The sequence below is a fragment of the Bos taurus genome, chromosome 25, assembly GCF_002263795.3.
Source record: "Bos taurus isolate L1 Dominette 01449 registration number 42190680 breed Hereford chromosome 25, ARS-UCD2.0, whole genome shotgun sequence".
Classification (NCBI taxonomy): domain Eukaryota; kingdom Metazoa; phylum Chordata; class Mammalia; order Artiodactyla; family Bovidae; genus Bos; species Bos taurus.
The window spans coordinates 39,021,254-39,045,793 of record NC_037352.1 but is presented as its reverse complement, the minus strand read 5'-3'; the positions used below and the strand labels follow the sequence as shown (position 1 = coordinate 39,045,793).

The following is a 24,540-nucleotide window of genomic DNA, read 5'->3' as shown; positions in this document are numbered from 1 at the left end:
AGCACTCCCTAAATATTACTAAATGAATCAAGACGTGTTAAGTAGAATCTGCTCCAGGGCTCCTAAACGCGGGGGTTACCGTTCTCAGATTTAACACTTGGTAAGTTAATATTTCCGAGCCTCAGTTTTCAAATTTGTAAAACGACGACGCAACAGGGTCTACAAAGAGTTACTAAAAGCACCGGTCGAGAACGCACGCATTTGGCACAAGGACTGGCAAGCGGCGGCAGACCCCTTTTAATACTAAAATGATGGGGGCGGAGGACACGGAGCGCCTACTCTTTCCAAAACGCATGCGCAGCCCTTGACGTGCCCGCAAGCCCGGCCCCCCGCGCATCCTCACGCGTGTGCGTGTTCGACCGGAACCCGGGCCCGGACCGGAAGTGAAGGGGCGGGACCTCCGCAGCACGCCTGCGCCGTGAGAGGCCGTGCGACGAGGGGGGTGTGGCCGCGCAGGCGTGCCAGGCGCCCCGGCTCCGGAGCATAAACAAGAGGGGGGCCGGGATGAGGCGGCGGTTAATGCTCAGGCGGCGAGCGGCGGCGGCGAGCGAGGCGGCGGCGGCGAGCGAGGCGGCGATCGGGGCCCGGCGCCGACCCTGAGCTCACCCCGACCTGCCCCACCCGCGCGCGAGCCCCCAGCCGGGCCCGCGGGCCGCGCGCCCACCATGAACCTGGCGAGTCAGAGCGGCGAGGCCGGCGCTAGCCAGCTGCTCTTCGCCAACTTCAACCAGGACGTCACGTAAGGACGGGAGGGGGCGGGGGCGGGGGTCGGGGTCGGGGGCCCGGGGGACCTGGAGCCGGGGAGGGAGGAGGCGTCCCCCCACCCCTGGCGGGCCCCCCTTCCTTGGGGAACCCTCCAGGCTCTGCCCTGGGAGTGCGACCTCTGGGCGGGGAAAGGGATGGACCAGGGGAGGTCTTTTCTTTTCCCCATCTCCAAGAAGGCTTTGTCTTTTCCATCTCACTCTTCGCCAAGTTGGGCCCGAACTTTGTGGCCTGACCTGTTGTCCCAACCATCTCTGGAGTGGGGGTGGGGGTGGGAGGTGAGTTTCTCCCTTGCATCCCGCCTCCCCCCACACCCCTTGTTCGTCAGCCTTCTTGCCTCACTCTTTCCGCTCTTCCAGGCTCTTCTCATCTCCTCATCGTCTTAAGGGAATCCCTCGATATCCTTTTCTTCCTCTCTTGCTGTTCTTTTTGACAGGAAACCTTGATGTCCTCCTCGAGCGAGAAACAAACTTAGCAGTAATTCTGGTCTCTGACCCGGGGAGAAGCTGAGCTAAGGGGCGGGTTGTAACAGAGAAACCCCTGAGGAGTCCTGGGGCCTCTGGGAATGGGCCATCCTTGTACGGGAAGAGAGGTCCTTGATGCCAACCCTTGGGTTCCGAAAGCTGTTTGTCCAAACCCTCAGGGGTTTGAAGCCTATCCTTCAGAGGCTGGCTGTCTCCTGGGGAAACGTGTGAGGATAGTTATTAGAGGAGGTTTCTGGAGAAGGAAGGATGAGTTGTGGGACTGGAAGGGAGGAGAGCCATCTTGAGAAGTGAGTAAGAGGAAGTGATGTAAGAGGGGAGGAGTGGGTCGTTGGCTTCATACTAACTAGTAGGTTGAGTTGTTCCTGGCTCGATAGAATCGGCAAAAGAAAGGTCATTTGCAGAATGGCAAGGCACCAAGTCAGTGCCACGCACAGGGTGCTCAGTCACACCTTCCAGAGTTGGGAAAATAGTGCAGAGCCCCCCACGGTGGGACTCGGATGAGGCTTGGAAGGGAGCAGATCACCTGTGCCAACTTCAGAAGAGGAAACCGAAGCGCAGGAGCTTCTGAGCAGAGCCTGGGTCTATACTTGGTTAATAGTAGGGTGGGGGCAGCTTTCCTGAGTTCTCTTCCAGCCTCCTTTCCAGTCCACCCTGCTGTTTACTTCTACAGAGTAGGGTCTGGAGGATGGTGAGCGTAGAAAGCAGACTGTAGCGATCTTTAAAATGAAAACTGCGAAGGATTAGCATGGTGACCAAAAGCCACTCCAACCAGAGCAATCTGGACCACCTGTTGCAGGGTGTTGTGACTGAGAACTATGTTATACTAACCTGGGTAGGGAAGAGGGCAGTTCAACCAATGATGACTCCGTTTTTAAGCCCTTAGTATTTTGAGACCAGTAAGAATGGTAGCTTTATGGGTTTTTATGTCTTGTATAAATTAGAAAATTCCCAAAACATTTTCTACTGTTATTTCTGTTTTTCACCACTCACACGTATATTGACAGGAAATCAGATACGGGAAAGCATTCTCTCTTGCTGTCATTTCAAGTGGCATTCAAATACCAGTTTCCCTATATAATGGAAGAATGTCACTCTGGCCTGAAATAAGATCTGTTTGTGTTTAGAAATTATGTGTTTTCCCACTCCTCTGTGAGTCCTAAAGTGACTAGTTCAAGACCAGATTTTTGCGTCATAATTTTGAGTTGCCAAAGAGACCTTGATAGAGTATGAGCAGAAATTATAAGGAATAGTAAGCTAGGATTATACTAAAATTTTATTGATTAAAGTGACTAGTTTGTTGTAAATGTACACCTGAAACTTGAACAGAAGTTCCTGGGGAGGCTTGGCCGCACGCTCCTTTCCCTCCCTGTCCCACCTCCAGTATTTACACTAAGATAATTTCTCAGAAGGCGAGGATTGTTGGATCCACATTCATGGTATTCAGTGAGGAAATCTGGAACCATTTTACTTAATAGAAAATATATTGTGTGTTATACAGTAATACTTAAACAGCAGTATTCCTTTCATATGAAACTATATCTGTCCTGTCTGTGGTAGTAATATACTTTCAAATATTGTAAGTGTTTTGTTTGTTTGTTTCCTGTGGTTTTTATTCTAAAAGTCTGAATGTTTTATTTTACCTTCTTTTTTTTTTTAACTAAGAACTGGGGGGAAAGAATCAAGAGAAGCCGGTCCCTGTCATCTCCCTCGTCTTGTCTGGTTAGTTCCAGTCCTGGTTTCTGAAAGTAACCCTTTGGAAGGCTTGTTTTGGAGGAGTTTTTGTTTTTTGACATCAAAATTAAGAAACTCATAGGCACGGAGTATCGCTTGGCTGTTCCACGGAAATGTCAGGGCCTGAGTACTTGCAGGGGACCCCGTGAGGCCTGGGCAGACTCAGTGGTCGTTGGGCAATGGCCGAATCACTCAGAAGCCACATTCCTCAGAGACCTAGAAGGACACAGACTTGGCTTCCCTCGTCTTCTGTCTGTAGCACCAATGCTGTTTGTGTCTACGTTGCGGGCACAGAGGCGGTAGGGAGGCGTTGGTCTGGATCTGTTGCCCCCTTGAACCGGGGTTCTTCTAGGTGACATCAGCTATCCTGGAAGGCCGCTTCTTCCCTTTTCCCTCATCAGTAGATCCAGGGGCGTGGGAGTAAGGACCCTTTGGCCTTGAAGTTCTTGGTGGTTCTGCCCGCACGTGGAGGGTGTTTTTGATGAACCAAGGCAGTCACTGGGGAGGATATTGTCCAGCGGCAGTGGCCGGTGGTGAGCTACTGGGGACCCAGTGGGATTTGGTGTGACCCGTGGGAGGTGCATAACACACCTAAGGGAGAAGGTCCCTCCCACGTGTCCAGCCTGGGCCCGAGATGAACAGTGACAGCACATTATAGAAGGTGCAGAGGGGGGTTCAGTTTAGGGGGAAGGTGAACTCTGCTTTGGATATTACTGAGTTTGAAAGGCTTTAGGGATGTCCGAGTGAGGTCTGGGATAGACAGGAGCTTACTGAGGTGGGCCCTGGGGCCTGCCAGTTCTCAGCAGCACTGCAGGTCACTCCTTTTTGTGGATATGGGCTGTTTCCACTTCACCCCATCATTGAGTGTGGCTCTTTGGTGAAGATAATGAAAAGGGAAAACATTAGTGGGCTGGCTGATCGTGGGTAATGGAATAAAGAAAAGAGCATTAAGAGTGATTTTTTTCTTTTAAAACGTTTTTAAAATGTTTTCTTAAAAGCGTGTTTGTTTTTTAGTGACAATCCCTGCCTTACATACTGAGCACTCGTGTTTACATTCGGTAAGAGACCTGCAGGTAGAGATGGTGGATGGAACGCGAGAGTTGATTTTGGCCCTGCTCGGAACCCTGATAGAATGGCAACCAGTAAAATATCAAAAAGATACTGAAAGAGGCTTAAGCCCGGAGAAGGAGAAAGAAAGGCACCAGCAACAAAATTTTGGAAGCCAGCAAGGGATAAAGGAAGTGGCTCCTGCATCGCTGATGGGAAAGGCAGAGAACCAGCCTGCTTGAACCTGCAGAACCCCCAGAGGCTCAGGATGGGCGGTCTAGGAAGCCCTGCGGTGGAGGAAAGCTGTGTGTGGCGAAAATACAGAGGGCTGGCCCAAAGTGTATCTCGGGAGCAGTGGCTGTCTCCCGCCCCTGAAGGTGAAGGACTGAGCCTTATCTCCAGAGGGTGCAGCAGGGTCCCCGGATGTTGACACCAGGCGTACTCGAAGGCAGGGGTATGGTAGTGAAATGCGGTATTAAGTAAATATATCCTTTTTTCTGCTGTTGCTGGTTTTTCCTTTGTCAGTAAAAGATCTTATTGTATTACCTTAAAAAACAAAACAAAAACTTCACCACAGCAGCACTTAGGATGAGATTCGTTGTCAGGGAACTCTCATGCTGTTACCACACCTGTCCCATGCTGCCTTTGCAGGGTCAGGCAAGTCTTGAGGTGTTGTTAAGAGCAGAAGCTCCACAAAGTCGGGTACATGAACCTGACTGCTGGTATCCGAGATGTAAATATCACACCTGTTTATATTCCATGCCATCCTTTAAAGGTGTCCGCCTTTACTGGTAAAGTGTATGCTCACGCTGTACCACACGCACCTATCAAAAACAGGTGGTGTATATTTGTTTACATTTCCCACTGGTTGGGATTCACAAGAGGGAAGCCATGTGGTGAAAACTAGCGAAGGTGTTCAGTATCCTAAATCCGTTTCTGAGCATCTGGAAGAATGTCAGAGAGCTAGTATTCGATCAGTTTTAACAGATTCTGCCTGTTTGGAGCACAGGCAAGGCCCTGGGTATATAAAAATGCAGGTTCTCATTCACTAATTCTGTGTGGTTAAGTTTGCGCATAGAAGAGGCCCCGGGCTTATTTTACGTATAAAACTGTTAGGCTTGGTGACTTGTTTTCCATGTCAACAATAAATGTGAAGGAGGGCCTGTTAATGCTGGTAGGATGCTTGGAGAGCAGTGGCAGCTGCCGGTACAACGAAAGGTGAGAGGTGGCGTATAACCCAGCGCGGCAGTCTGCCGCCTGAACCCCAGCTCCCGTTAGGCTCTGAGAGTCACTTCACTCTAACAGTACAGTCGTTCAGTGATGTGAGTCCAGTCGGGTGTTGAGGGCTTGCCATCCCACACAGAAACCTGTATAAGAATGACCTTTTAAGAGAATCACAAATGCTGGAAAAAAGGCTTGGGTGCTTAAAATAGTAACCCTAAGTTGTCTGGAAAACATTTTTCCTGGACATCAATTTTCCAGAAGTTATGAATTGTTGAGATTTTATTTTTAGCTTTTCTGAGTATTCTTGTGTTTTTATTGGCTCCATTATTGATTTTCAAAATATTTATAGGTAACAATGTCTAATTACTAGTTAATTCAATATAGTGCAGTGTCTTTGCAGAGAAGAATTGTTGTAGTTGGTAGAGATTTATTCTGTTTATATCTCTGGGGTGAACCAATTACAATTTGAAAGTTCAATAGTATTCACAGCCAGTCTGTTCTTTGAATGTGTTTCTTCTGCCTAAGCATGAAAGAGGTTGGAAATCTCAAGTTTCTAATAGATGAAATGGTCATGAAAATAGCCCTAGTTTTTATCTTGGCCTACATATACTCATCGTGTGAGCTGTCAGTGTTGTTATTTCTAGGCTTCTGGTTTACCTTCCGCTTCCTCTTGTTGCGTTGCCCTCCCAGACATAAAGTTCCAGAAAGGTCCCAGCTCTGAGTTCGCATGTCCCACCACTTCCTGCTCTGTGCTCCCGTCCTCTCTGTTTCTGAAACCCGTGCCTGCAGCTCATTTCTTCCGCCTTGGTCAGCCAGCAGTCATCTTCTGCAAGGGAACTTCATCTCGTGTTGCAGCTCTGCCACGCTGGGCATCTGGAGAGAGAGCTCGGAAGTCCTGCCAAGCCTCTTAGCAAGCAGTGGTGTTGGGTGGTCAATGTGGGTTCTTACACGCAAGGTTGTTGTCCTGGGCCAGCTCTGCGATGTGGTCTTCCCATTGCAGACTGAGTTAGCTCTTTGGTCTGTTTTATTTCCATCCCGCTGCTCAGGCTTAGCATCACATGACTGAGCTGCGTTTGTTACAACTCTATTGCAGTGCCAAGAGACACCATCATTCACCAAGGGTGTAAGTGTCTTTGTTTAAGGTTTGCAATGTTACCGTCACCTTTGGACGCTCCCATACTACCACGCGTGTGTGTCGGGTCCCCTGAGAAACCCCACTGTGTTTTGAGGGGATCGTTGGTTTAGGGTCGAGTACTTTTATTTTTATATCAAACTTATCTTTAAAGTGTCACTGTCTGTCTTTGCTGACAGTCGCCTTTTCCTGGCCGTGAGATCCGGCGTCTTCCTTGCCCCACCTCTTTTCTCCTGTGCCACCACTCACCTGGTACCAGGTGCACGAACCTGTGTGTGCTAGTTTTGGGTAGAGATGATGGAGAAAGTTTGGTAACGTGGAGCTCGTTTGTACATTATCCTGCCTACACGTCTCAGCTCTTATTTCTGAATTTGGCTTTTTTGCAGGTCTCTAGCTGTTGGTAGTAAATCCGGGTATAAATTTTTCTCCCTTTCTTCTGTGGATAAACTGGAACAGATCTATGAATGCAGTAAGTGTTTGCTTTATTTTTCCCCTTTCTTAAAGTAGACAAGTTATACTTGAATTAGGTTGTATTCTTAATTGAAACGTGATGGTTAAAATCCAGATACCCCTTGACCACGGATCTGCCTTCACCTTAGCCTTACTGCCAGGGGGCAGCTGTGGCTGTGAACGTTGGTATTTGTTCTCCCAGATGAAATCAAAGTGTGCATTTGCATGCTTATAAATGTACATGTAGAAATACTTGAAGTACTTGTTTTGTGGGTCCTCTCTTTCAATACATGATATCATGCTGTATTACTCTGTAATGCTCCCCTTTTAAAATGCCAATAAAACCATTTAGGTATCTCTCATAGAAGAATTCCAGAATTTGAAAATTTTACACCCCCCCTTGGAATGGTTTATTTTTTGCCAGTTGGCTTCTTATGGTATTTTCATAGCTGTGTGTCAGAGACCTGTGGGGTTGCAGGAGGACTGTGAACTTTGCCACCTTTCTCAGTCACCTGCTGTGACTTTACATAGATCACTTCACAGACCTCAGTTTCTTTGTGTGTGTGTGCGCGTGTGTGTAAAAGAATGAAAGAGAGAGAGTACTTGCTGAATAAATAATAGTAGGTACAGCCCCTGCCCCAGTGAGAATGGGATGAAAAGGTTTGACTCGCACACGATAACTTTTCCATCAATAGAGTTGTAGGTTTACGTGTAGTTGTGAGAAGTACTCCAGCTCCTGGTACCCTGTTCCCGGTTTCCCCCAGTGGTGACATCCTGCAAAAGTGCAGTATAGCGTCCCAGTCAGGAAGGCGACAGGAAGCAATCCGGGGGTGTGTGTGTGTGTGCGCGCGTGCGCGCGTACATGCTGTCAGTGTGTGTGCCTATGTGGTTCCACCCAGGGGGGGGTGTGTGTGTGTGTGTGTGTGTGTGCCTATGTGGTTCCACCCAGCCTGAACACCCATATCCACCACAGTGAAGCTACCGGGCAGTTCTAACAGCGCAGAGTCCTTCCATTGCCCTTTAGTAACCACACCTGTGTACCCACCCCCCAGTCACAAATCCCAGGCAGCCAGGAATCTGTCCTCTGGTTCCAGAATGACTGTCATTTCGCAAATGTTACATAAATGGAAGTATGTAGCTTTTTGAGGGGTTTCTCTGGTGGCTCAGCGGTGAGGAACCTGCCTGCCAATGCAGGAGATGCAGGTTCGATCCCTGGGTTGGAAAGATCCCCTGGAGGAGGAAATGGCAACACAGTCCGCTGTCCTTGCCTGGGAAATCCCACGGAGCCCTGATGGTCCATGGGATCAAAAAAGGGTCGGACATAACTTGGTGACTAAACAACAACAAACCTTTTGAGAATTGGCTGTTTTCGCTCAGCATCTTTCCCTGGAAGTTCGCCCAAGCTGCTAGGTGTCAGTAGCGCCCCCTTTTCTGTTGCTGAAATTCTGTGTGTGGACAGGGCCCATCAGCTTCACCATCACCTGAAACTCCCCCTGCGTACGAGACATTAGCAGGCAAAGGAGAATTGCAAAGTGGAACACCACGGTTCACCAAAATGAATTGCCTGGCAGAGCACATGTGGGCTGGTTCTAGGCTGGGGCTGTTAGAAATAGAGCTGCCGGGAACGTTCGTGTCCGGGGTCTCGTGTGGATGCAGCATCGCTGCTCTGGGATTGATGTCTTATGTGTGATTGCTGGGTGGTATGTTGGTGTGGGGGTGTTTTTGTTTTTAAGTCTGAGCTGTTTTCCAGGGAGGCTGTACTGGTTTACATTCCTGCCAGTAACGAATGAGTGAGCCAGTCCCTCAGAGTCCTCGCCAGCCTTTGGTGTGACCAGTATGTTTTATTTTAGCCATTCTGGTGGGTCTGCGCGGTGTTACCTCACTGTGGCTTACTTCTTGTTTCCGTGATGGCTAATGACGTTGACTACCTTTTCATGTGCTTGCTTGTTTTGGCCACTTCTTACTGCTGAGTTTTGAGAGTTCTTTATACATCCTCGATGCTAGTCCTTTCTCACGCACGTGGTTTATAAGTAGTTTCTCTGTACGTGATGATAACTCTGAAGCCTGCCCGTGGCCTGACCTAATTAAGAATTCTTTTTACAGAGAACTGTGGAGGCCGGTATGCTCGTAATCCGTCACGCTGGGGTATGAATTCAAAGAGATTTGTGTTTATCATTTTAATTATCCACGTGGGCATGCAGTTGGGGAAATTGGGTTTTCTCCTTATTAACAATGCCAGTATCTGCTTCTGGAATGTTCCACCGTTAGCAACTTTGCTTCCACCGTGGTTTGGTATTCCCTTTTGGAATCCTCCTTTACCCGTTAGTGTCCCTTACGAAGGGGGAGTTTCAGTGAGTGGTTGTGAAGAGACATCCCATGTCCACTCTTGGTTCCGTTCATTGAGCACCTGCTGTGTGCCAGCCCTGTTCCGGCCGTGGAGATGCAGCGGTGACAGAGTCCTGCTTTCGTGACCCTTCTGTTTAAATGGAAGCAGACCAGGAACGGGCAAATGTACTGTGTCAGATGTCAGGCCTGGGACACAGTGTGGCGCAGACACAGATGTGAATCCCACCCCCCCACACCTCCGTCAGCACAAGGTGAGGACCGCAGGAGGAAAGTCGCTTCCACGGGCCCGGTACTTACAGCGGCAGAGTTCTCGTGCTCCACCAGGGTCCGGGGCTCACCAGGCTCCCGCCAGGCCCTGGCCTCCCCTCTCGGGTCCGCCTCGGGCACCCCTCACCTCCAGCAGTGGACGGTATCTGAACCCCCACAAGGCCCCCGGCTTGTTGCGGTCCCTGGAGGCCGGGATCTGGGCCTTTCATGAGGAGACAGGTGGAAGCAGGGTTCTTCGAGTGCGGGTCCCTGGCTCACGGCTCCTGCCACCAACTTGACTCCTCATCTCTCCTGACGCTTACCGGATGTCCTACGAAAGCCTTTCTCCCAGTGTGGAGCTGGCGGGTGCGGTCTGGGTGATGAAGTGTGTCCGAGCCTGAGCACTTGCTCATCTCCACACTGGCCGCCCTCACTTGCCCCACACACGATCGTTTCCTGTAGAGAGTTTGTTCACAGGAGCAAGGATTCCACTGGGCTTTTCAGATGACTGAGCGTTTATTAAATCTGCACCCCACCAGTGCCCGAGCTATGCTGCTGAATTGTGGCTGCAGTGACTAGTCATCTGGCTTGAAACGTACAGGATTCCCCACCCCACCCCCACCCATTGTGCTTAGAAAGGGTCTTGGCACTTTCTCAGATTGAATCCGTTCAGTGACTAATGTGTTTCCTTGAAGTTTATTAAGTGTTTTTTGGCACCTTTTTTTTCAAAGGTTTTTGATGGAATAAAATGTGATGCCCTTTTTTTTTTTGGCTGCTCTAGGCCTTAGGTGTGGCATGGGATCTCTTAGTCGCAGCCTGTGGGATCTCGTTCCCTGCCCAGGGATCACACCTGGGCCCCCTGCTTTGGGAGCGTGGAGCCTTAACCACTGGGCCACCAGAGAAGTCCCCCAAATGTGATGTCTTGATAGCATCATTAGAAGAGTGGGTGTATACTGACCAGCGTGGTACGGTGGTGTAGAGATTTCTTTGCTCTTACTGAACTTTGGCCCTTCAAATAGGTGAGGGAATGCACAGAGAACTCTCTGAGGATTAATGCACTGAAGCTATGGAATTCTTTTACTCCTAGAATATTATCCACTTTTCCTCTTTCATATTCTTTTATTAAGTAGATAAAAAGAATGTCTCTTGGAAAACAGATTAGCTGCTGCACCGAGATGGTTTTCTGGCATTTTCTACACACAGAATCTGAACAGAATAGAACTTACTGCTCCAGATTCAGCCCGGCTCAGTTGACCGTAACTCGTGACCGACCGTTGTAACTTCAGATCCTCTCTGTCAGTAACCGCTGCTGCCACAGAAAGAATGAGCCAGAGCTGGTCTTGGGAAAAGCAAGATTGACAACTACTTGTTCTGTTGTTTATTTAACAACAACAAAAAAAAACAAGACCTTTGCCCAGCAGCACTGGAAGATTTTTGCTTTTGACTCTATAGTGTTCCTTTAGACTTACAGTTGCAGGGACTCCCGCGTTTACGCTTTGCCCACCGTGTGTCCGCTCTCTCTATCGCTCTCTCTTTCCCTCTTGCGTCCTTTTCTGTTTACCTCAAGGTGTATGATGCGCAAATATGTGGTCTCTCTTCCCTGAAACACTACTGCGGTGAAACCGTACTCTGGTAGACAATATAAATAAAGGTTGTAGATTTATTGTTTGTAAAATGCCACAGAAGTTTGGAAGGAAAAATTGGCCTTTTCAGATTCTACGTCGTATTGTTTGTAAAATGCCACAGAAGTTTGGAAGGAAAAGTTGGCCTTTTCAGATTCTGTGTCCTGTGTCATCTTTGCATTTTATGTTTCTGAGCTACAACCTCAGACCTCACGAGGCCTTCGGTTCAGAAACGAAACACAAGCAGGCTGTCCATCTCAGTCCAGAATCGGCGGACTGGGTGCTGGCTGGAATAGTCCCCTTGATGAGGTGTGCCTTGATGGGTCTTCCAGCGGGGCAGCCCAGGACCCTCTCTTGTGGCGGAGGATCAGGTGGGCTGCACACGCGCGTGTCCTCTGAGCGCCCCGCACCCCAGACATGCCCAGCGGGGACGGCGCTGTGCTGGTGCATGGCTTGGCTCCGCCCCTCTTCGCCCTGTGGAGTTTTATCACCACCAGCTCTGCAGTGTGCCAGGAGGACAGCATTCTTTCTTGAAGTATTTTCTTCCATTTGGATGGGCATCTCTAGGAAGAAAGTTCAGCACAAACTGCCCGAGGCCACCACGATGGGCCGTGAGTGCCAGGCCTCCGGGCGTGCCCATACTGCTCTGCTCCCCAGGCGTCAGCCTGGTTCCCGGCGCTGTCGGCCGTGCCTGGGGGGCTGAGCCGTGCACACCTCTGTGTAGTGGGATGTGACCACTCACTCGGGGTCTGTGAACACTGTGGCTGCTTGTTTTCAAAAGTTCTCTCGGGAGTGAGGCAATAACATAGAAATGTTGGAGCTGGAGATAACACAGCAGAAAGATAAGGAAACCTGAGCCACCAGCAGCGTGTGAGCTACGAGCAGTGAACCTGGCAACGTGTGAACCACAAGCGGCATGTGAACTACCAGTGGCATGTGAACCACGAGCAGGGTGTGAACCACGAGCAGTGAACCACAAGCAGCGTGTGAACCACAAGTGGGGTGTGAACCACGAGCAGGGTGTGAGCCACAAGCAGGGTGTGAACCACGAGCAGTGAACCACAAGCAGCGTGTGAACCACAAGTGGGGTGTGAACCACGAGCAGGGTGTGAGCCACAAGTGGGGTGTGAACCACGAGTGGGGTGTGAACCACGAGTGGGGTGTGAGCCACGAGCAGGGTGTGAACCACAAGCAGCGTGTGAGCCACGAGCAGTGAACCACAAGCGGGGTGTGAACCACGAGCAGCATGTGAACCACGAGCAGTGAACCTGGCAATGTGTGAACCACAAGCAGTGTGTGAACCGCGAGCAGTGTGTAAGCCACCAGTGGCGCATGAGCCACGAGCGACGTGTGAGCCACGAGCAGCAAACCTTGCAATGTGTGAACCACAAGCGGCGTGTGAGCCACGAGCGGCATGTAAGTCACAAGCAGGGTGTGAGCCACAAGCGGCATGTGAGCCACACACGGCACGTGAGCCACGAGCAGTGAACCGTGGGCAGACTGTGAGCTTGGCGGTGTGTGAAGGTGCATCACTGTGTGGAGGCGTGCTCCTGAAAGGTCCAGGCGGATCGCATCCTGGGGCTGAAGGGTCGGGGTCCACTCGGTTGGGTTTTGCCGGAGCGGAGACGAAAGCGCGTGGCCCTTTGAGTGGTTGGCGCTCCCTCTGCCCTTTGCAGGCAGCCTCGGCCATTCTCTGATTTTTCTGGCTCCTTTGGAAGCCTGATGGAAGTTGCGGGTGCTTCCCAGAGAAAAACCCAATGCTTAGTGTGGGATCTCGGCAGTCTGAGAGCCTGTGGAAGCCTGTGCGTGGTCCCGGTCCAGGGCCGTGGTTGGAGAGGGTCACTGACACCGGGCTGCTGCCCCCGTCTGTCCGTCACTTGCTCACCACCCTGTGCTCGCTACATCGGATCTCAGCATACTGGTCAGAATTCACATGGATGCGGTAGTCTGCCTGTGGGTTTTTTTAATAGCTTTTTGAGATGTAATTTGGATGCCAATAAAAAACCGCCTGTTTAAAGTGGTCAGTTCAGCAGGTTCCAGTGTATTCACTGGGTTGTGCAACCTACCTTAATCTAATTTTAAAACATTTTTATCACTCCAAAGAACCCCCGAGTCCATTAGCAGCAGGGTGACTGCTCCCCACTCCCCCACCCCTCAGCCCTGGGCAACCGCTCATCTCCTTTCTGTCGATCTGCTGCTCTGGAAGTTTCAGATACATGGAATCGCGTGGGCCTGGCTCCCTTCGCGTGGGACGGTTTCACGGCTCCGCCATGCTGGTGCGTGGATGAGCACTTCCTGTCTTTCTCTCGCTCAGTGGCATCCCGGGGCGTGGACGTGCTGGGTTTTGTCGATGGACAAACCATGGCTGTGCCTTCGTTTTGGCACTGTTTCCCCTTCGGCTGCTGTGAATGTTTGTGTGTAGGTTGTGGTGTGGATGTGTGTTTATAAGCTTGAGTTTTTTTAAATGTTCTTTTGTCTTTTTTGCATTTCTTAAATCATAACTGAAATGAAACTTGATTCCAGAAGTCACTGTCCTTTGCGTGTTTCCTTCTTAGTTGCTTTTTTCCTGCTCTTTCTCTTCCTGCTTGAAGGCACAGGAGCCATTTGGTGGAGGTTGCAAACTCTTCTTCTGGGCGGTTTGCTCCTTCCCCTCACTCATGATCTCTTTGCCCTCCAGCCCTTCTCGTGAGGCTTTTGGAATCCTCCCTTTCTGGGTGCATAAGCACTCTCTCGTGTCTTTCTTTGGTTCTTTGGCTTCGGGTTTTATATTAAATACCTGATCCACTCTCAGCTGCTTTTGATGTAAGAAATTTTCCACTTTTTTCATGAGCTGGAAAAGACATTTTTCGTGTGTCTTCACTTATTTAGCGGGAACGTCAAGATGATGAGCCTCTCGTTGAAAAGTCAGCAAAGAAAAGGATGGTTGAGGCCAATAGGCAGGAGGATGACATTTGTGAGTCTAGGTGCTGGGTATTCGGAGGTTTGTCACAGTGTTCGCTCTTAGGAATGTTTGCAGCTGGAAACAGCTTGGCTGCCTCCATGCCACACCTCCTGTTGTTAAAATGCTAGAAAGAAGTTTCTTACGCTTTTTCTCATGAAAGTTTCAAAATTTTTTCAAACTGAGAGTGGGGTGGGAAGCTAGGTAGACACCTAAAGCCAGTGTTTCCTTACTTTCTCTGCCCTTGGTTTAAGCGAATGAACGATTCATCCCTTTCCTCTTCTCACCATTTCGTTAATGGAAGTTTTCACACACAGAGAGAAGTTGAAAGTATTTTATAGGCAGTACCCACATCCCGAGGATCTGGAGTCTGTTGTGAGCGTTGTACTTGCCCGCCCGTCTTGTATGTCTGCGTTTCAAAGCACTTTACAGACAGCCACCTGTCCCCGTGTGCGGTCAGTACACTCATATTTACACTCACATCTGGAGGACACGTCCCATGTCTGACTAATGCATGGACATCCGTGTGGCTGGACTCCCATCAGGGTTCACCATCACCCCAGAAAGCTCGCTCACCCCACCCCCAGGAGGCAGGCCGTGCACTGGGTTTCCTGCTGTGGCTTGGTTTCGCCTGTTCTCCAGGAGCTTGACTTTGCTGCCCGTCCCATTCCATGTAAGAGCAAACCCTGCTTTATTCCCACAAATGTGTGTCATGTCGCCTTGGGCTGACTCCCCCTGGATGGGCCCCGTGCTGAGCACGTCAGAGTTCAAACCCACGTGGAGCTGACCCAGGCCACCGTGTTTTCCTGGAAAGAGTTTCTGCCTTAATGCAGAGGCCTCTGGAGCTTACTCATTGGCTGTAGTCATTTGGTTTCTAAACGGACTTACGTGTGTGTTTCAGTTAAAGCATGGAATTTAGTGACAGGGCTTCTTGGAAGGAGCCCTCGGTCTTGTGTACAGACACGCCTGGTCACAGTGGGGTCAGGCCCTGCAGGTGCCCGGGTTGTGACCCATCTAGTTCTCTGTCCTCTGAGCTTAGCACCTCACCGAGTAGAGTGTGGCCTCGGGCCATTGTTAGGACGATGAACGGGTCCATGCTTAACCCCAGCTCAGCTGCAGCTCAGGTCCAGACAGCTGCCCGTGGGAATCATCCAGAGTCCTGCCTTCCAGAATGCTCTTTGCTCCTCCCCTGAACTGACCCCAGTGACCACAAGTAAACGCAGGTGGGGAGTGAGGGAGCTGGGGGTGGGGCAACCCGGGATTCGGGGTGAGGTGACAGCTGTGGGGTCCACTGTGCCCGTTTTCTGGACAGGTCACCATGCGTGCGGTGTCTAAGCACAGTCTTCTGAGTGGGGGTGTCCCCGTGTAAGTGGGGCGCAGGGACCTAAGGGGCGGAGAGCAGACCACGCTGGGGTCCGTGAGCCCCTGCTCCTAGCTGAGTGGCTGCGAGCCCCCTGACGTGGAGTCATGCGGGAGCATTTGGGGCCCGTCACGTGTCAGGTACGGCCCGTGTGGAATGGGTGGCTTGCCTGTGGCCGAGAGCTGGTGGTCTCTGAGGAGCAGGCCCTCCTTTCAGGGTGCGGGGCAGCCTGTGGGCCTCGCCTGGGCCTTGTAAACCGTGAACTTGACCTGGGGGTCTGCCCCCCACCCGCCCCCGAGCTCTCCACAGGGAGCCTGCCCTTAGACACGTGTTCATGTGCGGGGACCCCGGCGCCGGTTGGCAGGGGTACACACCCACGTGGGTTTGTCTTCTCCCTCCTTTCAGCTGACACTGAAGACGTGTGCATCGTGGAGAGGTTGTTCTCGAGCAGCTTGGTGGCCATCGTCAGCCTCAAAGCTCCCAGGAAGCTGAAGGTTTGCCACTTTAAGAAGGGGACCGAGATCTGCAACTACAGCTACTCCAACACCATCCTGGCCGTGAAGCTCAACAGGCAGGTGGGCGGCACTCCCGCTCACCGCCCCGGGGCCCTGGGTTTCTGGGGGGCTCTGGGCTGCGAGGCTGTTCCAGCGATCTCGGAGTGGCCACCAGGCCTCGGGCAAATCCCGGCCGCTCTTCTCCCCTCACAGCCCACCCGGGCTCGGCTCTGCTCTCTCATCTCAGAGGTTTTGCTCAGACTGCCCCTTTGTGAAGATGCCATGGCTAGTGCCATTAGCTTTAACCATCCCTCGAGATGTGAGCCTTCTTTTATGAGTTACCTTTTTAAAAAACCTCTGAGCATCTTTTTTTTCTTTTCATACTTGTGGCTTATGAGGTCTGACCAGGCCTTAGCAGTGAAAGCAGAGTCCTGACCACAGGACTGCCAAGGAATTCTTTATCCCTTTTTTAACTGTTAATTTAACTTTTAACTAAAGATGAAAGATTTACTACTTTTTTGTGTCTGCCTCCAAACCCACAAGAATGTCTGGCCTGGAGCGTGGGCCTGGTGGCCAGGACTTGAGGTAGCACCGGCGATGGCCACGTGGCTGTGGTTTAGTCGCAGCCTCAGTCAGCATCGGATTCTGAAAGCAGCAGGGCTTCACCAGAGCGACCCCAGCCTCGACGTGGTTTTCGTGGCGGGGGCGGGGGGGAGAGGGAGGGGCTGAGAGCCAAACAAAATCGAACCCCAGCTTTCTTAGCTAGGGACCACTTTCTGTCATGCTGAATGACACCACACAGAGGTCCTCCTCCAACCGGAGGACGGAGTTGTAGGCGGGGGCTCAGCTGCAGGGGAGTGAGGGGCGCAGTGATGGGTGGGGGCCGGGCCTGGAGCACATGGTGATGGGTGGGGGCGGGGCCTGGAGCACGGTGCGCACAGGGTGGTGGGCGGGGCCGGGAGCACGGGCACGCGCACGCAGTGATGGGCGGTGATGGGCGGTGATGGGCGGGGCCTGGAACACGATGTGCGAGCGGAGTTCTGGAAGGAGCGTGGTGTCCGGTGCAGGAGGCCCTAACTGAGGCTCAGGGTCTGGCTCTCCCTCAAATCCTGCTTCCGTGTCCCCATCTCTCGCAGAGGCTGATCGTGTGCCTGGAGGAGTCTCTCTACATTCACAACATCCGGGACATGAAGGTGCTGCACACCATCCGGGAGACGCCCCCGAACCCCACCGGTGAGCGGGGCAGGCAGCACTGACGTTCGGAGGTCTCTGTCGTGAGAGTTTTCTCTCCTCTTCGGTTCCACAGGTTTAGACAGTGTTGCTCTTAGAGTCAGCTACTGCCCGTCTGATGCTGGTCTCGTGACCACATGGTTGTGGGCTGGGTCAGCCTGCAGCCTTGGGGTTTCTGATCAGTTCCAACCACGCCTTAGTGCGTTTGGGCAGGCCTGCGGTCACCTGCGGGGCGTGTGGCGGGGTGGAACTTAAAACGCCCAGCGATGCAACCAGCTAGGTCGCGTCAGAGCTCGTGGCCTCCCCGTCTCGCTGCACTCGTGCAGGCTGCTGGTGGCTCCCGGTGGCTCCCGGGGCCCCGACCTGACCCGCTTTGTGCCCTGTGTTGCCCGCAGGCCTGTGTGCCCTGTCCATCAACAACGACAACTGTTACCTGGCGTATCCGGGCAGCGCCACCATCGGGGAGGTGCAGGTCTTCGACACCATCAACCTGGTGAGGCTCTGGGGGAGCGGTGCGACGCGCCTCCTTCCTCAGGCCAGGGCCGTCTCCTCCAGCCTCCTCATTCCCTGGCTCAGCGGCTCGATTCCCGCCGCGGCCTCCTGGTGGCCGAGCGGATTGGGTCTTTCTGCCTCTAGCCATGCTTCTGTCCCCGCCCTCCGTGCTGAGTACCCCGCAGTGTGAGTGCGGAAGGGAACGGAGGAAGCTCCAGAGTCTCCGTGGGGACGTTGCTTCGCTTTTTCTTTTAAGGCTCTGAGTGGCATTTCCTTGCCCCCTCCCCAACCCCTGGTTAATCGGGTGGACTTGGCGTCTGAGCCAACCGTGCAGGGGTTTCCATAACAGCCATGGGCCTTCTTGGTGGGTGACTTCGTGGGCATCGAGGGTAGCCTCGCAGTCACAGTGGTCACAGGGTCACTTTCTCCTTCCCTCCAGAGAGCTGCGAACATGATCCCGGCTCACGACAGCCCGTTAGCGGCCCTGGCCTTCGACGCCAGCGGAACCAAGCTCGCCACTGCTTCCGAGAAGGTAAGGTGGCCACATGGAAACCCGGAGGCCCACCAGCTCGTCCAGCTTGTTCACACAGCCCAGTCCCTAGAACGGTGTCTGGCCCCACCGGTCACAGCCGGGCCCACGTAACAGCCTGGAGGGCCGCCCGCAGCCATGCGCTCCTGAGCCGAGCGAGCACGGTGGCTGAGGCGTGCTGGGCCGGGGTGCGTTTAGCCGTCCTGTCAGGGAGTGTCACAGCTGTGACTGCAGGGCCCTCAGCGTTAGGGTGAGCAGTGACGACGTTTCACCGTGTTCACGGCAGAGCAGGGTGTGCTCTGACAGCGCCTGGCGAGGGACGGGGTGCAGAACTCAGGGCCGTGCGGCTGGGACAGCTGTTGGCGCCCAAACGTCCGATGAGCGAGAGACCCGAGTCTGATTCCGCTCAGCTCAAGTTCCTTTTTCTCTCCTCCTCTTCCTGCTGCAGGGGACCGTGATTAGGGTGTTTTCCATTCCAGAAGGACAGAAACTCTTCGAGTTCAGGAGAGGAGTGAAGAGGTAAAGTGTGCAAGTCTCCAGAATGGAATCTGGAGCGTCTGTTCGCAATTCGGTTTCACATTCTCTGTGACCAGCAGTGGGCACTCGAGTCCTGGGGATCCCCATCCAGCAGTGCGATCTCAGCCCAGCTGGCGGGGCAGGAGGGGCTTGGGGCCTTGTGGGAGGTCAAGGGGCATTGTTATAGAGGCATACTGGGTTTTGTTGTGATTGTGCTGAGCACAGAGCCGCGTGGCCCAACAGCCCAGGCTGTGGAAAGAGGAGCTTGCCCAGCTGGGCCCAGGGTGAGTGGGCGCTGGGGGCTCCTGACCTGGGCAGTGGCTCCTCCCCTTCTCCTAGGCTCTGAAAACCCATGAGCAGCTACCCCAGCCCTGCTCCAACCGGCAGGTGGCTTTGGCCCGCACAGTGTTTATCTCTAAAAAAACCGCAGAGCGTAGCCGTCCTGTGGCGCTATGTCTGCATCCCTGCGGGGCCTGACCCGTGGGACCTGGAGCCTCCTTCTCCGAGGCCTCCCAGGGCGATCTCAGGCTGCCGGCCCTCCCTGTCCCCTGCTTCCTCTTTCCTTCCGTTTTCCCTTCGCTTTTCCTTGCGCTCGTCTTTTTGGGTTTTTCTCCTTTTGCTGCTCCTGCTCCTGTGTCTGCATTTCTGCGCTGAGGCCCTGCCCCCAGACTCCACTCTGGGCAGCCCACTCCTCCGTCCTCAGCCACGGTGTCAGTCTGTGCCCAGGGACGCCTCCATGTCCCCAGGCCACCTGCCAAGGTTTTCCACGTTTCTCCTGCCTGCTGGGTGCTCCACCCAGCGGCCAGAGCATGGCCCCGACACCCACCATGCTGCACACAGCTTGTCCCGGGGAACATCCCTGCCCTCCTCCTGGCCTCCTGGCTCCTGAACCTTGGGGGGCACTCCCCCCCGCCGCCCGCCTCGCCCGCCCCAGGTGTCTCTGCCTGGCCTCGTGCTCGCCGTGGCCTCGGCTCGTGTTCACCAGGTGCGTCCCTCAGACCTGAGCCTACTGGCTGTTCTTCCAGGGGGAGTGTGACAGATGGGGACAGCCGTGTGGGGAGCCTCTCGGGGCCTCCCCTTCCCCAGGTTTGCTCCACGCACAGGACTCCGTGGTGTTGCAGGCTCCCTGCATCCTTGTTTTCCTGCTGTGGCGTGTTTCCCTTCCCCGTCTCTCCCAGCTCCTCAGAGGAGCCTGTCTCCACGCGGGCCCTGGCCGTGACCTGCAGGCTCCTGTGCCTCCAGTCGTTGAGTGCCCCCTCCTGCCTCTCCCGCAGCATCTGCAGTGCCTTCCCTTCACTGCTCAGCGCCCGCCTCCCTCCAAGCTCCTCTGGGCGGGAGCCACGTCGGAGCCTTTGCACAAGCCAGTGCGCCATGAGCTCCAGAAACATGGCTGGAACAAAGCCCCTCCCTAGGGACAGGACCAAGCACACCTTGTGGCTGCAGGGTTATGAGCAAACGCAGGCTTTGTGGTTTTTACAGTGATCTTTTAAGGGGAAACTAGAGTTTAGGATGTCAGAAGTTTATTCTTAAACGTTGTCAAGGTTGCCAGTTCGTGTTTTCCATGTCAAGAGTTGCTGTAATCTCAGTAGTTAGATTTTTTTAGCTAAGCTTAGTGCTGTAAGTCCCGCCTGATTCTGCTAAAAATGATTTAGTGAAGCCTTGATTCCTTTCGTTACTTGGCCACTAGAGGCTTGTTAAAGGATGGCTTGGTCAGGGCGTCAGCTTTCAGACGTTCCCCTTCCTCACGTATTTTGAGGTGACTGGAAAGGAATAAGACCCTCATGCACCTGTCATGGGGACCTTCCTTCACTGTGACTTCCTTTCCGGAGGGGGCGGCGGTGCTGGTTGCCATCTGCCCTCCACGTCCGGGCGGCAGCATGACCGGCCCTGTCCCTCTTGCCCCAGGTGTGTGAGCATCTGCTCCCTGGCCTTCAGCATGGACGGCATGTTCCTGTCCGCCTCCAGCAACACTGAGACTGTGCACATCTTCAAACTCGAGACTGTGAAGGAAAAGTGAGTTGCAGAGACGTTGCAAGGGACACGGGGCCCTCTGTCTGCCGATGCGCAGAAGTGTGTCTGGAGGGCTCATGGGGGCTCAGCAGCGGGACGGGTGGGGTTTGAGGGGGACCTGCTGGATGGGGCAGCAGAGGGTGGTTCCCCCAGCGCTTCCCCCCATGGCGCATCTCTGGGGACCATCCTGGGAGGGGGCACTTACCTCCCTCTCGCTCAGAGGCATTTTCCATTTGTGCAGTGATTAGTTGAAAGAGTGCGTGACTGCAGCAGTGTGCGTGGTGAAGGGCGTGTTCTGTTGTCGTGTGTCAGGTTCTGTGGTGAGCCTCCCACTAGGATCAGCGCTGTTATCTGTGCTGTGTCTTACTCTGAGGCACCTGTGCAGTGACTTACACGTCTGAATGGGCTGCGGGAGCGCATGGTCGGGGCTGTGCTTGGAGTGTTTGGAGACTTCCCGATAGAAAGATGCGGGCGCCTGGACATGGGCCTCACGACCTCAGCTACAGAGTAGGGGCCAGTTGTTCCCTGGCCCCTCTGCTGACCCTCGGAGGACATGCTCTGTGATGTCCCCAGGCTCCCCGCGAGCCTGGGAGACTTCTCTCGCGTCTCGGGGCTGATCCTCGCCTCTGCATGAGGGGCGCGTGGTCGTTCTCAGCCGAGGGCCCGCGTGTGTCTGACAGTGTGTCCTCCTCCCAGGCCTCAGGAGGAGCCCACCACCTGGACCGGCTACTTCGGGAAGGTGCTCATGGCGTCCACCAGCTACTTGCCCTCCCAGGTGACGGAGATGTTCAACCAGGGCAGGGCCTTCGCCACCGTGCGCCTGCCTTTCTGTGGCCACAAGAACATCTGCGCGCTGGCCACGTGAGTCGGGGCGGGCACTGCCTCTGTCCCATGCGTTCAGCCGGGAGTGGGGTCCCAGGCCACCGGGGATGACCAGCACGCCTGGCCCTCTGGTTTAGACCAGTCATGTGGACGCGGAGGGGGCCGGAGGTAGACGCTGATAGGGGACCCAGACGCCTGCCCCGCAGCGTCCGATCCTCCACGCTTCCTCCTCCTGGTGTTGAGAACATTTAGAAAGCATGGTTAGTTCAGCACTGCGTGAGCAGGCCAGTGCGTGGCCCGGGGCCTCCAGCACCGGCAGCCGCACACGCTCTGAGGCCCTCGATCCTTGTGTGAGACAGTGTGTGTGCATGAAGCTACGCTCGCTCGATCGGAGCGCGGCGCTCTTCCCTGGCCCGGCTGAAGTCCAGGCTGTTAGTTTAATGAGAGCTTTGTGAGTTTTGGTTCTAGAATTTGGTTGCTCTTTATCCTCACTAGAATCCAGAAGATTCCCCGATTGCTGGTGGGCGCCTCGGATGGGTACCTGTACATGTACAACCTGGACCCCCAGGAAGGGGGCGAGTGCACCCTCATGAAGCAGCACCAGTGAGTCGGCTGCGCCTCCGCCGGGCGGGGGGCAACTTTCTCGTTTTCCCGAAGCCAGGGAGCCAGAGACTCAGGTCTCCGCATGACCTCCCATCGGTGTGGGTGCAAGCCCGCCCTCCACGCCTCTGCCCGTGCCCGGCTCAGCACCCGGGCAGAGCCTAGGGCAGCCGGGGCGCACTGTTCTGTGGGTTGGCGGGGGCTGTCTGGGGGCAGGACCACTGAGGATGCAGCTCAGCTCAGCGTCATGTGCAGAAGGGGCGACCCCAGGGCGCTGTCTGTGATGGGGGCAGGTTCTCCTGGGGCCCAGGGTCCCACTGAGATGCTGCTGTTGTCTCTGAATTAGTTAATTGGGAGGTAGTACCGTTGGGTTTTCTGTTTTAAACAGCAGTACCGTAATAACTCTTAGAATCAGGGAGAACAGGGGGTTGATTTCGTTATTTTACAGCGTACTCTGGTTTTGCTCTTCAGTCTTAGAAAGCGCAGTGCAGTTGCCTCTCTAGGTCCAGCTCTCGTCATCAGCGTAGGTGTGTGGAAATCCCGGTGACCACTCTCGGGGGAGTCGCCCCGCGGGCCAGCTCAGCGTGCTGCCCACGTGGCCCTGACTATCCCTTCTGGTGTCTTTCTCTCCTCCAGGTTGGACGGCAGCATGGAGACAACCAACGAGATCCTGGACTCCACGTCCCATGACTGCCCCTTGGTGACGCAGGCGTACAGCGTGGCCGTGGCCAAGGGTCCGCATGTGCCTTCGTCCCCGACGGCGCTGGGTAAGGGCTGGGCGGAGCCTGGGGCGGAGCACCGTGGGTGTCGCTCTCGAAGCGCTGCCAGCCTGCCTGTTGCACTCAGGCGGCGGCCTGCAGACCTCAGGCCCGCTGTTGTAAAGCACAGTTTTCAAGGCCTTCTGAGGCTGAGTCCATTTCTTCATTTTTGAAACAGAAATAGTCCCGTGGCTCCAGGTGCCTGTGGCCTGTCCACCACCTGCCTCCGCTCAGCTCAGGTTCTGCCCAAAAACCTTGGTCTTGACCCTCCCACCTGTGGCCCGGGTCAGCGAGCAGGCCCAGGCAGGAGAAGGCCAGCTACCCCAGGCCGCCCTGGGCGGTGTGCGGTCGCACGCTCCGCCACACTCTTGCTCACTGTTTCACTCCGAGGTGAGGGCAGCATGTGCTTGAGGAGGCTCTGAGCATCCTTGCCACGGTTCTGGACACACCCCCACCCCCGATCCCGGAGGGCCGTTTGCAGCCTGTCCACTGGGTCCCCATTAGTGCCTAGCTCCTTGTTGAGCTTCATGGGTCTTGGAAAGTCAGTTGTGTCTTGAGTGGCTCAGGGCTGTGGAGAGCTCGCTGGTCAGGGCAGAGGTGACAAGTGCACGTCCTGTGGGCCGTGAGCTCCTTGCTGGCCCAGGTCCCGCTTCGGGGTCAGCCTCCCTGAGGGGACTGCCCAACGGGGGGTCAGCCTCCCTGAGGGGACTGCCCACTGGGGCTCGGCCTGCCTGAGGCGCCGCTGTCTCCGCAGTGTACACGGACGAGCTGGGCGCTGCGGGCGGCTCAGGGCTGGAGGAGGAGGCCAGCGCCCTGCGGCTGGAGGACGACAGCGAGCACCCTCCCATGATTCTGCGAACGGACTGACTGCGACCTGTGACCTCCTCGGGCCCCGAGGCAGGGAACACTGGCTGACAGAGGACTTCGCAGTCATGCTGCTATGAACTTTGACCCGAGCTGGGGAGAGGAGAGGATGGCAGAGACTTCTAAAGCAAAAAGAAAAAAAAAAAGATTGTAGCTGTAGTCTCATTCCATACTGTTGAGAAATACATTGTTTTCACTTCAGTGGCTTTTAATCCTGCTTATGAATTTTTAGCTTTTCGTTTTCTCTTTTTTTGCCAAAATCAACTGTTTGGTGAAGCCCTCGAAACACCTATGCTTTGCATGCATTCATGTGCCGAGCCAGCCAGGAGCTCTGGAGCCCGCTCACAGCAGTGCGCAGGCGTCTGGGGTTTTCCGTCTACAGAAAGGCACGGGCTGGGAAGGCAGCGGCGGCAAGCGCACATCTGGTCCTGCTCGGGCGGGCCGGGCGGCCTTGGGGGGTCCTCTCTCCCTGGAGCCCCTCCGGGACCATTTCACCCCTCCCCCCTCCCGTTTTATTTTGTTAATTAAATTCTTTCCAAATTGGATTCTTCTGGGATTTCTTCTGCGGTAGAGTCCTGTTTCTGGTCCTGCTTTCCGGGTGGGTGTTAAGAGAAAGAGGTTCTTCCCGAAACTGAAAACCTTTCCTTCCGACAGCCCCGTGGGCTTGAAAGACAGATGCCCAGGAGCACCAGAGCCAGGGAATGTCGTCTACTCAGACTGGTCTCAGCTGTAACCTTCCTGTCAAACAGCTGTATGTGTGGGGTGTTGGTTTGTCTAAGGGACGTTTGTAGGTGTTCTTTTGCCCATAAAGTTCAGAAATCAGGTGGGATGGGCACCCAAATTGTGCTCTTCCCTGGACCCCCCGTCCGTGGGGTCCTGCCT

General features: G+C 54.2%; 1 protein-coding gene across 2 annotated transcripts; it reads left to right on the top strand.

The window, feature by feature from the left end:
* The first annotated feature begins 500 nt into the window (after positions 1-500).
* On the top strand, positions 501-24,203 carry WIPI2 (WD repeat domain, phosphoinositide interacting 2). 2 transcript variants are annotated; one of them, NM_001046129.1, is made up of 12 exons: positions 501-739; positions 6,768-6,850; positions 15,749-15,918; positions 16,974-17,070; positions 17,463-17,560; positions 17,999-18,091; positions 18,537-18,607; positions 20,510-20,617; positions 21,311-21,475; positions 21,932-22,039; positions 22,673-22,803; positions 23,549-24,203. In NM_001046129.1, exons 1-12 carry the CDS (start codon positions 666-668, stop codon positions 23,659-23,661), a joined length of 1,311 nt encoding a protein of 436 aa, NP_001039594.1. In that variant the 5' UTR covers positions 501-665; the 3' UTR covers positions 23,662-24,203. The 2 variants fall into 2 exon arrangements, with proteins under 2 accessions (NP_001039594.1, XP_059737257.1); XM_059881274.1 differs by lacking the exon at positions 501-739 and adding an exon at positions 811-4,402.
* Positions 24,204-24,540: the final 337 nt, after the last annotated feature.